Source organism: Bombina bombina, chromosome 5, assembly GCF_027579735.1.
Source record: "Bombina bombina isolate aBomBom1 chromosome 5, aBomBom1.pri, whole genome shotgun sequence".
In the NCBI taxonomy this organism is placed as follows: domain Eukaryota; kingdom Metazoa; phylum Chordata; class Amphibia; order Anura; family Bombinatoridae; genus Bombina; species Bombina bombina.
The window spans coordinates 922,037,508-922,054,974 of record NC_069503.1 but is presented as its reverse complement, the minus strand read 5'-3'; the positions used below and the strand labels follow the sequence as shown (position 1 = coordinate 922,054,974).

Below are 17,467 nucleotides of genomic sequence, written 5' to 3'. Positions count from 1 at the left end.
CTTTAAGCTTTCCCAGTATTGCAAATGGGATTTTCCTGCAACCATGTATGACTGGAGCAACACTTGGGTCCAAATAGATTTGGTAGTTATTTTAAATTGCCCAATTCCTTGAAACGCATCAGGGTAACGTTTTACCAAATCATCTTTTGTATAGAGTTTTTCGTGTAGATACTGTGTAAACTTTGCAAATTAAATCTAGTTCCTGGCATGCTGCTTTTCCTAATAATTAAAGTGAGAAGAATTGCGTAATAAAGAATTCTAACACAACATTTATCTTTGGAGTGCAATGCTCCCTGAACAAGGTTAGTACTGAGTCTAAGGTTCTTTCAGCAGGCAGGGCTGGTTCCAATGTGTTATAAATCTCTTGGCCTTCCCCACCCAAAACATGCAGGGCTATGGCAATCTGAGTTTTCTGCTCTTTTTTTTTTAATAAAGTTCAACTTCCTCAGCATAAATTACAAATCTTTGCTCCCATCTTCTCCAGTTTTCCTGTGAATTTGAGAGGGTCTGGTGCTCTGAACATCTCTATGCTGATGCTAGAGAAACTGTAAATAAGGTCCTTGCTACAATCTTTTTACTCAGACAAGTGACCTTTTCAGCACTTCTAACAGTGTTTCTTGTGTGGATATTTAGCATTATGAGTATGAATAAGCACTTCTTTAAAGTAGATATACAGAGCGGGTCTTTATTCAGCTCAGACGTAAACAACAAACAACTGAACCAACTGAAAAAACTAACTTAATGGGACATGAAACCAAATTTTTTTCTTTCATGATTCAGATAGACAATATAATTTTAAACAACGTTCTAATTTACTTCTATTATCTAATTTGTTTCATTCTCTTGGTATAATTTGTTGAAGGAGCAGCAATGCACTAATGGTTTCTAACTGAACACGTGTGAGACAATCACAATTGACATATATATGCAGCCACCAATCAACAGCTAGAATCTAGGTTCTGTGCTGCTCCTGAGCTTGCCTAGATAATTTCAGCAAAGGATAACAAGAGAAGGTAGCAAATTAAATAATAGAAGTTAATTGGAAAGTTGTTTAAAATTGTATTCTCTATCTGAATCATGAAATATTTTTGGGAGGTTTCATGTCCTTAAAGAAGATGGCTTCCGACCATAGAGTTCCCTCTCAGTTCCAGAGTGTCTTTTCTTAAATTAACAGTATACCACACATATAATGAGTCCCACTTTAGAAAGTGCATCAATTTCTAAAACAAATGTTTTGAAAATGCCAAAAAAAACTTTAATAGTACGTAATTATGAAAACGTATTGATTGTAACAATCTTTGTATTAAAGTAAACTTTATTTTTCTGTTTTAAGGAACAGTCTGCAACAAAATTGTTATTGTTTAAAAATATAGATAAAGCCTTTACTACCCATTCTGCAGCTTTGCACAACTAACATTGTTATATTATTATACTTTATAGCATTTAAACCTCTAAATTTCTGCCTGTTTCTAAGTCACTACGGAGAGCCTTTTATCACATTTTTTTTTATTAGCTTTTCAAAAGACACTGATAATTCATGTGTGCCATATGGATAACATTGTGCTCACTCCTGTGGAGTTGTGCAAGACACAGCACTAATTGGCTAAAATGCAAGTCAATAGATAATAAGAAAATAGTCCTGAGATAAAGGGGCTGTCGGCAGAGGCTTAGATACAAGATAATCACAGAGGTAAAAAAGTATATTACTGTAACCGCAAAAATGGGTAATGGGTTATAAAGGGATATTCTATCTTTTTAAACAATAACAATTTTAAAGTGTACTGTCCCTTTAATTTGGGTTTATTTTTTATTGATGTATTTAGAAAATAAACTCCTTATATTTTGAAATTCATATGTGAAAATGATTTTACACACTCACATACCTCATGAGCTTAATGGAAAATGATTGTAAAAACTATCAATCAACACTAGACCCCATAACCAGTCACCTGTAGATGACACAGCCCTTATACAGCAAAAACAGGAAGCGTACAGGCCACGCCTTCCGCTGTCAGACACCTCCTCCCTGCACCACCTAAAGACAACCAGTTTAGTTTTCCAACCAGTGAAATCTTCGGCGCTACTTGTGGGTATTTGGCTCTTTGCATCACGGGATATATAGTCCATTTCTCCCTTCTACAATGTTTTAAAGCTAATTTTGGACTACATCAACCATAATGCTTTCGGTTAGTGAGCTAGGCGTGGCGTATTGGAAAGAGGCAGTTACGCCTGTCAACTGCTGTCTGGCTGAGAAGAGGGAGGAGCTGCGGCAGTCAGCTAGCAGAGGTTGTGCTTCCGCATTGGAGACCGGCTGGTGGGCAGCGGCTGAGCGCTTGTTATTGTTTTTGTTGTGGAGGTGGTGATGACCCTAATGGAGAATGAATAAGCGGTGACACGTCCGTTCACCAGTCATGTCCCAGTCTCCCTCACAACTGCAGCAGCAGAGGAGGAGGGACAGGCGCATCTTCTCCGGGACATGCCCAGATCCTAAATGCCGGGCCCGGTTGTTTTTCCCGGCCCAGGGCTCTGCTAGTATCGAGTGCACGGACTGCGGTCAGAGACACGAGCAGAGACAACTGTTGGAAGTGGAAGAGGTGACAGAGCCGGATGTAGTGCTGCACAACCTGCTGAGGAATGCGTTGCTTGGTGTTGCAGCCCCACCACGGAGGAGCACGGACATGGTCAAAGTGATGGGGCTTTCCAACTATCACTGCAAGCTACTGTCCCCTGTACTGGCACGCTATGGTATGGACAAACAGACGGGCAAAGCTAAGCTACTGAAGGATATGAACCAAGGGGATATCTTTGATTGCTCACTGCTGGGTGACCGTGCATTTCTTATTGAGCCAGAGCATGTGGATACAGTAGGTTATGGTAAAGACAGATCAGGTAGCGTCATTTATTTGCATGACACCCTTGATGATATCAAAAGAGCCAACAACAACCAAGAATGCTTCATTCCTGTCCACGTTGATGGTGATGGTCACTGCTTGGTCCATGCTGTGTCCCGTGCATTGGTGGGCAGAGAACTTTTTTGGCATGCCTTGCGGGAAAACTTGAAAAAACATCTGAAAGATAACCTAGATCGCTATAAGGCTCTTTTCCATGACTTTATTGATGTAGCTGAATGGGAAGACATTATCAATGAATGTGACCCTTTGTTTGTTCCACCAGAAGGGGTACCACTTGGCTTGAGAAATATTCATATATTTGGACTGGCTAATGTTTTACACCGTCCCGTCATCCTGCTGGACTCCTTAAGTGGAATGAGAAGCTCTGGAGACTATTCTGCTACCTTTCTTCCAGGTCTGATACCGGTAGAGAAATGCAAAGGCAAAGATGGACAATTAAATAAGCCAATATGTATTGCTTGGAGTAGCTCTGGCCGTAACCATTACATCCCTTTAGTTGGTATAAAAGGTCTTTCATTACCAAAGTTGCCTTTAAAATTGCTCCCTAAAGCTTGGGGAGTGCCTCAAGATTTGATTAGACAGTATATTAAATTGGAGGATGATGGTAGCTGTATAATTGGCGGTGATAGGAGCTTGCAAGATAAATACCTACTCAGACTGGTTGCTGCAATGGAAGAAGTATTTATGAGCAAGCATGGTATCCATCCAAGTTTGGTAGCAGATGTTCATCAATATTTTTACAGGAGAACTGGAGTCATTGGAATTCAACCTGAAGAAGTTATAGCCGCTGCTAAGAAGGCAGTTTTGGAAAATCGCATTCATAAATGTCTAATGTGTGGAGCACTTTCAGACCTTGTAGTTCCTTCAGAGTGGTTGGCACCAGGAGGGAAACTATATAACTTGGCAAAAACAACCCACGGTCAATTAAAGACAGATAAAAATTATAGTTTTCCCCTTAACAATATTGTTTGTTCCTATGATGCTGTAAATGATGTATTGGTGCCAGATTACAACTTGAGTAATATGAATACTTGTAACTCGTGTCGTGGCAATAATGTGCGCAGAGTCAGAAGTGATGCATCTATTGTGTATATAGATGGTGACAGAACTAACACTAGGTCATTTGGTGGCAAGTGTGGTTGTGGCTTCAAGCACTACTGGGAAGGGAAAGAATATGATAATTTACCAGAAGCTTTTCCTATTACTTTAGAGTGGAGTGGGAGAGTAGTTCGAGAAACAGTGTACTGGTTTCAGTATGAAAGTGATGTGACGTTGAATAGCAATGTATATGATGTGGCAATGAAACTTGTTACCAAGCACTTTCCTGGGGAGTTTGGCAGTGAAATTCTTGTACAGAAAGTTGTTAATACAATATTGCATCAAACTGCCAAAAAGAATCCAGATGAATATACACCAGTGGCTATAGATGGAGCACATGTGCAAAGAGTGGAGGATAATAAGCAGGACCTGGAGTCAGAATCGCATCTCCCCACAAAAATTATCCTTACTGGACAAAAAGCAAAGACTTTGCACAAAGAAGAATTAAAAATGAGTAAAACAGAAAGGAAACTTCAACAAAATATTACAGAACAAGCCATTGTTACGCAGAAACGTAAGACTGAGAAACTAAAACAAGAGCAGAAAGGACAAGTAAGATCCTCTTCCCCTGGAACTGTCAGAGATAGCCCCTCATCTGGCCCTTCTACACCCACCAAAACACCCTATTCCCCAACATCCTCTAAAGAAAAGAAAATAAGAATAACAACTAATGATGGCCGACAGGCAATGCTCACTTTAAAGTCCACAACCACATTTTCCGAATTGCAGGAAGGAATAGCCAAAGAACTAGATGTTCCTCCCTATTTACAATGTATTCGTTATGGATTTCCCCCAAAAGAACTTGTGCCACCTGTGAATGGCATGGAGAATGAGCCTGTTCCTTTACAACATGGTGACAGAGTAACGGTAGAGATTCTGAAGGGTAAGGATAAGCCTGTTTCCCAAGCATCTTCCCATTCTGCACATGAAGTTACAAATGAGGAGTCTACAATTGCAGGGAAAACCATTTCCAAGGAGCTTCAAGAACATATTGACAAGGAGATGTATTCATTATGTTTGCTGGCAACCTTTATGGGTAAGAAAAAGCTTTTACACCTAAACTGCATTTATTTTAAATTCCCTTTTTATCTGTTTGCATTTAATGCACAATCCTTTATTTCTAATCTGTTCTGTATTTAGTATGTTATGTGTACTTTGACCAATCTAGAGCCACAGCTTTCTAGAATTTTTCTTCTTGCTTCTAACCTTTCATTTTTTTCTACATAATCCTGGCATAGATATATTTTCTGGCTCCTAAAAAGTTTTTGTTGACTCTTCAGTATTCTAAGTTTATCACTCCAGAAATAGAACCTTGTGTGTGTTTTTTTTTTAATGTACCTATCAAATCTCTCTATCTGTCCTTTGTTTTTTGTAGTGTAGGGTCCAGCCCCTCTCTCCAACGCTGGGCCACCTTTCCACCTACACTTCCCCCCCCTGCACCAACGGAGAACGTTACAAACAGTGTAACTGTCTGTAATAGTCTGGCTTCATATGGTAATCGAGCACTGGTCGTCCTTCATTACCATATGATGAGGTATGCTGGAAGCCTACAAACATTAAGTCTTGGTTGTAAAGTGAGTTTATGCATTATTGCTGTACCTCTTGGTTATGGCTGAGCAGTCTAGTATATAAGAAGCCTGTGGGAGGCACAAAGTGCTCTATAGTCTAATGGACACTTTCTACAGACCTGAACTGCTCCTGGTCTTATGTTGCTCACTGCTCCACTCACCCTATATTGCTGTTGCAAGGGTGGTTCAATCATTGCTTTTTGTGTGAGTTTTAGGTTTCCCAAAGGGATATAGCAGTTAATATGCTGCGTATTAATGGCTTCCTAGCGGTTAAATTAGTGATTTTAGTAGCTCCAAAAGGTTTACATTACAAAATGTTTATTTAAAGGGACAATGAACCCAAATTTTTTCTTTCGTCATTCAGATAGAGCATAACATTTTAAGCAACTTTCTAATTTACTCCTATTATCAAATTTTCTTTATTCTCTTGGTATCTTTATTTGAAATGCAAAAATGTAAGTTTAGATGCCGGCCCATTTTTGGTGAACAACCTGGGTTGTCCTTGCTGATTGATGGATAAATTCATCCACCAATAAAAAAATGCTGTCCAGAGTTCTGAACCAAGAAAAAAAGCTTAGATGCCTTTTTCAAATAAAGATAGCAAGAGAACGAAGAAAAATTGATAACAGGAGTGAATTAAAAAGTTGCTTAAAATTGCATGCTCTATCTGAATCACAAAAGAAAAAATTTGGGTTCACCAGCAACACAAAAAACAGTAATTTAACCCCCTTCGCAACATATTATTAGTTAAACTTCAGTCTGTAAAAGGCAAATTGTAAACACAAATTGTAAGAGAAGGGGGTTGTGTAAATACCAAACCCAAAAGAATGGCAATGACGCATTCAGTCAGGAAATTTAACAAGGTTTATTAAAGGGCCACTGTAAGTAAATATTTTCTATGCCTGTTACTAACTAACTACCCCAAATATGCTTTTTATCAATAGCATTTCATTAACATATCTCTACCGTATATCAGAAATCTTGTCTGCAAATTTGTTTTCCAAACCCACTCCGTGGGTATCCTTTGCTCTGTACCAATCCGTTTACAATACCTAGGTTTCAAAATGGCGCTTTAAACACCGTTATTGGTTTAAGTATTTTGAACACGCAGTGCTGAAAATAGTGGGCAGGATAACGTGACATCATCGGCGAATAAAAGATATAACTTTTAGAACGTTATGAAACTTCGTTTTGGAGAAAATATAGGTCAGTAGGTTTTAATTAATGTTTATTAACTTTAATATGTTGTTTAGCTTAAAAATTATAACAGAAAGGAATCCTTTAACTCATACAAACCTGCACATATAACAATACCTACATTGGAGCATGAAATTCAAGTAATGCATAGATAATACCACTCTGGCAAGTGGTAAGGTTTTTCTGCAGATGTGGACCAGCATCAAAAATATAAGGATTCCAGGAAAGTCAAATGACAATGTCCTGCTCAGAATCGACAGTCCTGACACAAGGCTGAGCATAATAGCATTCGGAAAGTCCACAGTTCATATTAACCACCGTGCAGCTACGAGGTACACTCAAAATAGCTAACAACAACTAGAGTGCATTAAGGACTCCCAGGGGTTAAGCACAATAAGCGTGAGGTAAGTGGAGTGGGGAGAATGGCCCACCGTCACTCAACCCTGAATGACTAGGTGTCGTCACTTCCTCAAAAGACAAAGTATGTACTTTAAGTCAGCAGAGATCCATTAAGAGTGTAGCCGTCTGTGCATATGGTGGAATAGGAACGCCAGCAGAGAGATTGTGATGGAGCAAAACAAACAGTCCGCCCGACTGGACTTTCCGGATGCTATTATGTTTAGGATTGTGTCAAGACTGTCATTTCTGAATAGGACATTATTTGACTGTCCTGGTGTCCTTATATTTTTGATGTTGGCCCACATACATCTGCAGAAAAACATTACCACTTGCAACGCATTAGCTGAATTTCATGCTCATATGTAGGTTTTGTTATATGTGCAGGTTGGATGTGTTGTTACATTTTCTGACCGAATGCGTCATTGCCATTCTTTGGGGTTCGGTATTTACACTACCCCCGCTCTTATAATGTATAGTTTTCTGTATAATAGACTGCAACAGTGTTAGTCAGGTATATGGATTATTTGGTATTTTGTGAGCACCACAGCCCCCTTTAATTCTCTAATTTATATAAAAAATATATATAATTACAGTGTTTCTTTCAGGACCTATTTAATAGACGCATCACCTGGTTAAAATGAGCTAATATTATTTTTTTTCTTCTTCCAGTGCTGCCCAAATTATCATTAAACCAATTTTATGTAAAACTGTGCAATTTGTGTATGGGACAGCTAAAAGGGACATTAAAGCCCACAATTCTTCTTTCATGATTCATATAGAGCATATCATTTTAAACAACTTTTACAATGTTATCCTTTGTTATAAAGCAAGGCTGTAAGCTCCGGAGCGTGCATGTGTCTGCAGTACTGTATGGCAGCAGTTTTGCAAGAGCACTAGATGGCCGCACTATTTCCTGTCATTTAGTGCTTCCGGCATGTGCATGCTACCTGCCTAGGTATCTCTTCAACAAAGAATAACATGAGAATAAAGTACATTTGATAATAGAAGTAAACTGGAATCTTTTTAAAAATTGTATTCTCTATCTGAATAATGAAAGAAAGATTGTGGGTCTCATGTCCCTTTTTAAGTGACATTTATAAATAACACCTGGCTACGTTATAATGCTACTGGCTGGTAATCTTTTTCTGTGGAGAACACTGTTATATATATAATTATTACACACAGACCTATACATTTTCATACATATGTACCCCAAGCGCAACCAAGAGCCATATGAACTGGTAATCGCTTGAATCCTAAATTTGTGCGCTGGCTGCTAGATTTGTAACAAATCTGTCTAACCCTGGACTAAGCACTGATGTCTTGCATTAAAGGGACACCATTCACATTACTGTATATTCGCTTAGGATCATTGTTGTAAAATTCAGTTGATGCAAACATAATTCTTAGCGAGTTTAAAATGCACTATAGTGGTTTTAAATATCTTTTTGAGGTACATTTTTAGAAATACTTATGAACGCGTCCTACTTCCTATAGAGGTTACTAAAGGCACCACTTGATATGACATTCCCTCAGTTACAGAAATACAGGTGTATTGGCTCTGGGTTGTCTGCATGCATATAATCAGCCAGTCGATAGCCAATATGGGAGTAGCTCATAGAAGCGTCTTTTAGATCAGTGTTTTTCAACCAGTGTGCTGTGGCACATTAGTGTGCCATGAGAGATCCTCAGGTGTGCCGCGGCAGACTGACAACAGTGTGACATTTTTTAAACTTTGCTTGTTTTTTACTCCCAGTGCAGGGGTGTTCCTCTTTCAAATTTTGAAATATTGGGAGGTATGTGACAGGCTCATCAGGCAGACATAATTTACAACCATGACATTGACATTCATTCACAGACAATCATTATGATTGTTTGTGAATGAATGTCAATATGTCACGTATAGTTTGTAGGAGGCATGGCATAACAGCACAATACATACAGTGTGTATGTGTGTGTATATATATATATATATATATACTGTATTAGGCTACAATGTGTGATTTTTTTTCTTTAAATTTTGGGATGGTGGTGTGCCACAGGATTTTTTTAATGTAAAAAAGTGTGCCACGGCAAAAAAAAAGGTTAAAAATCACTGTTTTAGATGGTAGTAGAAAGTGCCAGAGGTAGTAATGTCATGTAGAATTTTCACAGAAGCTAGGAAAATGTTTGAAGATGGTCATCTCCCAGATAGGCCGTAATGCATAGGGCAACAGCAAGTGAGATTAGATAAACAGAAGCCAGTTTAAGGTTGTCCCTTGAGTGCTCAGAGACCACAAAACAATGCAAAGTTTTACTAACAAAATGACAGTTTAAATCGGAGTGGATTTGATTTAAATCAAGATTAAAATCGGCAGTCGGTAAGACCAATTTAAATCCATGGTTTTCATTTTTATAATAACTTTTCAGATTATTTTTCCTGTTTATATCTGATCATTACTGGTGTGGTTATATCTCATTAGATATGCATTGATAGATCTTTGAAATTATTGGGAGGTGAACTATATCCAGTTTAATAGGTTATTCATTCATATTTGATCAATTTTTCAGCTGTACTTTATTGGAAGGAGAAAAATGATTACCATAACCCCTTCAGTACTGGGAATTTCAGAGAAAAACTTGCCCAAAAGACCAGAGTTGAGCATTTGTTTTTTGTATTTATCTATCAAAACTATATACATATTTTTTTTTTTTTTTTTTAAATAGACAACCCAAGGTATTTTTGGGTTTCTCACTGAAATTATTTACATACCGCTTTTGCAGTCATAACAAAAATGGTTGAAAAAACTTCTCTGGGATTCTTTTTGTTCACAAATGGCAAACATTATAGCTTTGACATTGCTTTATGGTAATTAGAAGGTAATTAGAAGGCTAATTGCAGCTGTGCACCACATTTCTGTTATTTCCAGCTGTAAAGGGGTTAATTAGCTAGTTGGTAAGGGTAATAGTATTGTAATGTAGGTATTACCTTCCCAACTGACACGTCGCGTCTACCTGATACCTTCAAAACAGCTCTTTCCTCCCCAACACACTATGTTAGGTACTGGCAGACAGTCTTTTTTTTAATCTTTAACTGGCAGCCATCTTAGTAAATAAATACAATTTAAAAATACTCAATTATTTTTTTTCTTTAGCGTAGTAGTCTTCCCCCCTCACGATCATGTTGTAGCCCCTTCGCGCTTTGATTTGACATTTTCCTATAGTGTGGCGTCCCACCCCTACATGCCTCTCCCAACCCCAGTCCGGCACGTCTCTCCCCTCTCCATTGCCCTCCCTCACTGTTACTGTTTGCATACAGTAAGCATGTGATTGCTGTGATTCGCTATCACAGCGATCACATGACCGACCTGATCTCTGACCGACCCTGGGTGATTGAAAAACCCTACTCTCACGCAGTTGGTTGCTTGAGTGTAGGGGGGTGGTAATGCTTGTGTGTTCCCTCGTGCAATGATAAATACGGGGAACACATTCTCCCCACAATCTGCAATAAGATGCTGACAGGTTCACAACATGGGAATCCTATCCGCTGGCAAATTGATAAATCATGTCCATAGGTAGACTCAGAAGCAATGCACTTCTTTGAGCTAGCTGCTTGTCACTGTCTCACCCAATTTGTTCAGCTAGGCCCCCCGTAGAACATTGCTCTCCTTTAACCAAGGATATCAAGAGAATGAAGCAAATCTGATAATAGAAGGAAATCTGAAAATTGTATGCTATATCTAAAACCCAGAAGTTTTCTTTTATGATTATGTCCCTTTTAAAGGGACAGTCTACTTGAATTTTTTATTTTTATTTTAAAGCTAGATAATCCCTTTTATTATCCATTCCCCTGTTTTGCATAACCAATACTGTTATATTAATACACTTCTTCTTTTCTCTTTGATTAACTTGTATCTAAGCCTCTGCAGACTGCCCCCTTATCTCAGTTCTTTTGACAGACGTGCATTTTAGCCAATCAGTGCTAACTCACGGGAGTGAGCACAATTTTATCTATATGGCACACATGAAAGAAGTAGTATCAGGTACTCGCAATTGAGGTAAAAAAAACCCAAACTTTTATTCCAAACTTGTTTGACAAATTAAAAAAGGCTCAAAGTCCTTAAAAAAGACAAAGCACATACAGGACACAGGTAGACAAACAGGATGCGTCTGACATGTTTCGCGCCCACTATAGGCGCTTACTCATAGACAACTGTCTGAGTAAGCGTCTGTAGTGGGCGCAAAACATGTCAGACGCATCCTGTTTGTCTACTTGTGTCCTGTATGTGCCTTGTCTTTTTTAAGGACTTTGAGACGTTTTTAATTGCCAAACAAGTTTGGAATAAAAGTTTTTTTTTGTTTTTTTTTTACCTCAATTGCTAGTACCTGCTACTTCTTCTTTCACTTGGATCTATGGCTTGATTCTACCGCAGCTACGGTACTCTAAACCTCAGCGGTTGTCATTGGGTACCTTACAACCAGAACTATTACCACTGGTGGGGACTATCATTCTGGAGACGCTGAGTACGTCCGCTTCCTGTTTATGGCACACATGAACTAGCAGTGCCTAACTGTGAAAAGCTGTCAAATGTACTGAGGTAAGAGGAGGCCTTTCAATGGCTTAGAAATCAGTTTGAGCTTATCCTAGGTTTAGCTTTCAACAAAGAATATTAAGCAAACACAGCAAATTTGATGATAAAAGTAAATTTGAGAGTTGTTTAACTGTCACTTTTAACCCCTTCACTACCAGGAATTTCAGAGAAAAACTTGCCCAAAATACAAAATAATTTTGGCATTTTTGCTATCACTCCATTTAAACAGAAATATAGCTTTTTGTTTTTTATTTACCTATCAAAACTATCACAGAGATTACGAGTTTTGCGGTAACAGGGGTGCGTTGCTAACGAGCATTTTTTTTTTCAACGCTCACTTAAGACAACGCTGGTATTACAGGTTTTTTTAAACCTGGAGTTAGCCGCAAAAAGGTGAGCGTAGAGCAAAATTTAGCCTCACATCTCACCTCAATACCAGCGTTGCTTATGGTAGCGGTGAGCTGTCAAAACGTGCTTGTGCACTATTTCCCCATAGGAAACAATGGGGCAGATCGGGCTGAAAAAAAACCTAACACCTGCAAAAAAGCAGCGTTCAGCTCCTAACGCAGCCCCATTGATTCCTATGGGGAAACAAGAGTTATGTCTACACCTAACACCCTAACATGAACCCCGAGTCTAAACACCCCTAATCTTACACTTATTAACCCCTAATCTGCCGCTCCGGACACCGCCGCCACCTACATTATACTTATGAACCCCTAATCTGATGCCCCCAACATCGCCGAACCCTACATTATATTTATTAACCTCTAATCTGCCGCCCCCAATGTCGCCGCAACCTACCTACAATTTTTAACCCCTAATCTGCCGCCCCCATCGTCGCCGCTACTATATTAAATTTATTAACACCTAAACCTAAGTCTAACCCTAACACCCTCTAACTTAAATATAATTTAAATAAAACGAAATTAAATTACTACAATTAAATACATTAATCCTATTTAAAACACTTACCGATAAAATAAACCCTAAGCTAGCTACAATATAACTAATAGTTACATTTTAGCTAACGTAGGATTTATATTTATTTTACAAGCAACATTGTATTTATTTTAACTAGGTAGAATAGTTACTAAATAGTTAACTATTTAATAACTTCCTAGTTAAAATAAAAACAAATTTACCTGTAAAATAAATCCTAACCTAAATTACAATTACACTTAACACTACACTATCATTAAATTAATTACCTAAACTAACTACAATTAAATACAATTAAATCAAATAAACTAAAGTACAAAACCCCCCCACTAAATTACAGAAAATAAATAAAAATTACAAGAATTTTAAACTAATTACACCTAAACTAATCCCCCTAATAAAATAGCCCCCCAAAATTAATAAAATTCCCTACCCTATACTAAATTACAAATAGCCCTTAAAAGGGCTTTTTGCGGAGCACTGCCCCAAAGTAATCAACTCTTTTTTTTTTTTTTTTTTTTTACCTGTAAAAAAAAAAATACAATACCCCCCCACATTAAAATCCACCACCGACACACCCAACTCTACTCTAAAACCCACCCAATCCCCCCTTAATAAAACCTAACACTACCCCCTTGAAGATCACCCTACCTTGAGCCGTCTTCACCCAGCCGGGCTCTATCCATCCGGAGCGGGTCCATCTTGAAGCCAGCCGACGCGGAGCATCCTTTTCTTCCGACGACTCCCGACGAATGAAGGTTCCCTTAAATGATGTCATCCAAGATGGCGTCCCTTCAATTCCGATTGGCTGATAGGATTCTATCAGCCAATTGGAATTAAAGTAGAAAAAATCCTATTGGCTGATCCAATCAGCCTTGAATATACAGCATCTTGCTATATAATTTAAAAACAAATCTATATATTGAATAGTTATTTCAGGATGAATCCTAGATTATAATGTATCTTAAATAGAAGCTATCTTTTAGATTAGTTTTTCCCAAGGACCAGTCAACAATACAGGGCACCATTATAAAAGGATTCTGCTTAAAAATATAAGTATGTTGAGCTGTACCTTTTTAATCAACAGCAAGCAGGCTCCATAAACGAACGTTTTAAACATATGCCTTTTCATTTCACTGCGCATGCGAAACCGGAAGTGGTGACGTCACGTGTGAAGTCACCGGCACATCAGCATTGTGCTTCTATGGTGGAGCAGTGCACATAAAAGGTTGTGCACTGTCCACAGAAGCAGAAGAGCGTCTGCATGTCCAGAAGACACAGTCTGCCTGCCTGTTATTCTAGCACAGGTATGGTTTATTTTTGTGCTGCTCTGGGCTGCCAATGTTAATCTAATTTTAGCAATATACAAACGCACATTCAAGATTAAACATGTTGGTTCTAATAAGTAACAAATGCATTATATTTATTTTTGTATTAAAGATGTATTTTCCTGGGAGAGAGCTGCTGTTGGGTGGTGGATGAAGATTGGATTTTAGTAGTAGGGCATTACTGCTCTTCAACAAAGGACACTTTCAAGTATTGTCAATTTTGCCTTATTCTTCTTGTTTCCTTTGTTGAAGCAGTAATGCATTACTGGGAGATGGCTGAAAGCCAGTTGTGCATTACAGCTCTTCAGAAAAAAACAATTAGAGAATGTGGGAAATGAGGTAAAACTTGTAAGCATCCTTTGTTGAAGAGCAGTAAGGCACTACTGGGAGATAGCTGCTGTTTGGTGGTGGATGAAGCATTACTGCTCTTAAACAAAAGGACACTTTCAAGTATTGTCAATTTTGCCTTATTCTCTTTGATTAATTTGTTGAAGAGCAGTAATGCATTACTGAGAGATAGCTGAAAGCCAAAGTTTATCATCCACCAAACAGCAGCCAAAATAAAGTTGTGCATTAGTGCTCTTCAACAAAGGATAATTACAAAATGAGGGGAATTAGGTAAAACATGTAAGCATCATTTGTTGAAGAGCAGTAAGGCACTACTGGGAGTTAGCTGGAAGCCAAAGTTTATCATCCACCAAACAGCAGCCAAAATAAAGTTGTGCATTAGTGCTCTTCAACAAAGGACACTAAGAATTTGAATTTTGACTTTTGAATTATTTTTTTCCCAGCTAACCAGTAGAGTGCTTATAAATGTATGATAAATAAAAATGACTTATTTCATGGACCAAATATTGACATGAAAGGGAACAGCTCCTGCTGTAAATGCTCTTCAGCAGGGTGCTCCCTTTCATGCTGTGCCTGCTTGTAACTTATAAAGACAATGGTGCACACCCGAGGAGAGGGGGGTCACGTGCACACTCACATGCACACACAATGAGGGGAAAAAATGCAAATAGGCTAATCGTGGATTGGAAGACAAAACTTGTCACTCATAGTGAGGCCATCCTCCTCTAGGCGTGGGAGGTGGTCAAGCCTCAGAACAATTGCTAAAACAGACAGGAGAAAAGTAAGTTTTCTAATAATTTTACTACTACTACTATCAAAGTTTTTATTTTGAATGCTCATATACATTATAAACTTAATCATCTATGTGGCTGTATATTTATTTTGGTTTTTGTGTTTTGTGCTGTTGACTGGTCCTTTAATTAAAAATAAATAAATAATCATATTGAAATAAAAAATCCTTGATTTTGAATCGCCCTGGTTTAAATGCCTTTTAAAGCATGTATTTGTATACAGATCTTCAGCAAAGAATTTTCTTAGTCACACAACGGGGTACACATCTCATGTTTTTGGCAGCACTCTCAGAATACATTGGATACAATTCACACAAAGCAATGTGAGAACAAACAGGGGGGCCAAGCCACTGATTAAGGCAGTGGTATTAGGCATTCAGCACAGATATTAAGATCAAAAATGTTAAAGGGGCACTAAACCCACATTTTTTCTTTCATGATTCAGATAGAGAATACAATTTTAAACAACTTTCCAATTTACTTCTATTATCTAATTTGCTTAATTTGTTAGATATCCTTTGCTGAAGAAAGAGCAATGCACATGGGAGAGCCAATCACATGAGGCATCTATGTGCAGCAACCAATCAGCAGCTACTGAGCATATCTAGATATGCTTTTCAGCAAAGAATATCAAGGGAATAAAACAAATTAGATAATAGAAGTAAATTAGAAAGATGTTTAAAATTGCATTCTCTTTCTAAATCATGAAAGAAAAATTTTGGGTGTAATGTCCCTTTAAGTTAATGGTACTGACTCATATAAGAAACTGCAAGTACTAAGAACATAAATAGTGGATTAGTTACAGCTGTTGGGCAAGAGATGATAAACCAAACTAATTCTCCAGGGTCCATTACATACTGTCTTTTTTTTTCATTAATTGCACCTGTGAGGGTAGTTTAAGCTAGATTAAATTGCCTCCATTTTATGTGTGTTCCTTCTTCTGAGTGACAGTTACTGTTGCTGTGTGTATGTGAATGTAAGTGCGTACATGCAACAGTAGCTAGCTTGCAGTCTCCCATAGACCAGTTGTACACAAACACATGCGCTTGTTAAAAAAAAATTATACAATTATATCTCATCTATCTATCTATCTATCTATCTATCTATCTCTATATATCTATCTATCTATCTCTATATATCTATCTATCTTATTTAAAGAAATATATTTGCTTTAAAGATGTTGGGGAATGTTCTCCTCTTTCTATAAGATATTGATGTTCTTGCTTTTCATATGTATGACTAGGCTTCTAATTAAAATCCAAATTTCATCAGAAGTCTTAGTTTCATGAGAGAGAAATTGAGGCTTTTATTTTCTTTATAGTGAAAGAGATTTGTTTCAGGGACAGTGGTATATCTGGACTATCACTTAATGGGACACTCAAGTCAAAATTTAAACTTTTATGAATCCGAAATAGCATACAATGTTATAGTATTTTTTTCCATGCCATAGGTACTGAAAAATATCTGGTCAATAGATTTTGAATAACTTTGACAAATGCTGCATTAGTGGCTAAATAGATATCTGGCATCAAAATCCATGCCTCTTGCTTATATTAATTAGACATGGTTATTATATTACAGATGTCCACTATTTGACTGCACACTGTATTATTTTCTTAAGATTATTCCCTATTATTGAGTTAAAGGATTATACCTCCTTTCTGAGAAGGATAGATATCACTACTTTAACCCCTTTGCTAAAAAACACAATAGAGTGCAACATAGTTAAATCTGTACTCTAGTTTAACCCCTTAACGACCAAGGACATAGGCCATACGTCCTCAAAAAAAATAAACTTAACGCCTGAGGACGTATGGCGTACGTCCTCGGTCTGGAAAGCTTTCCGGTTATTGCAGTGATGCCTCGATATCGAGGCATCCTGCAATAACCCCCCTTGGCCATCCGATGGCCGGTATCGTTGGTGGGTGAGAGCCAGTCTGGGAGGCGGGTGGGCGGGAGCGGGCAGGAACCGCTACACTACAGAAAAAAATGTTGAGAAAAGTACAAAAAAAAAAAGTTTTAAATACGCATCTAAGGGATCAGGAAGGAGTGGGGGAAGCTACACTACAGAAAAGGGCAATTTTTTTTTTAAAAAAAGCATACTTTTTTTTACTAAACTGGGCACTGGCAGGCAGCTGCCAGTACCCAAGATGGCGCCCAGATTAAGGGTTAGAGAGCTGTTTGGTGGGGAATCAGTGAGATTTGGGGCTAAGGGGGGATCCTACACTGAAGCATATGTAAATATGCTAAAAAACAAACACAAAAAAAGCCCAAATATACCTTTTTATTTTAGTACTGGCAGAGTTTCTGCCA

At 38.0% G+C, this 17,467-nt stretch overlaps 1 protein-coding gene across 1 annotated transcript in view; it reads left to right on the top strand.

Moving 5' to 3' along the window:
* Positions 1 to 2,262: 2,262 nt before the first annotated feature.
* Positions 2,263 to 17,467, top strand: part of VCPIP1 (valosin containing protein interacting protein 1) — a 60,346-nt gene continuing 45,141 nt past the window's right edge. Inside the window, exon 1 of the mRNA XM_053715093.1 lies at positions 2,263 to 5,046. Within this exon, the coding sequence (XP_053571068.1) occupies positions 2,412 to 5,046 (2,635 nt within the window). The 5' untranslated portion in view covers positions 2,263 to 2,411. The remainder of the gene's footprint in view (positions 5,047 to 17,467) is intronic.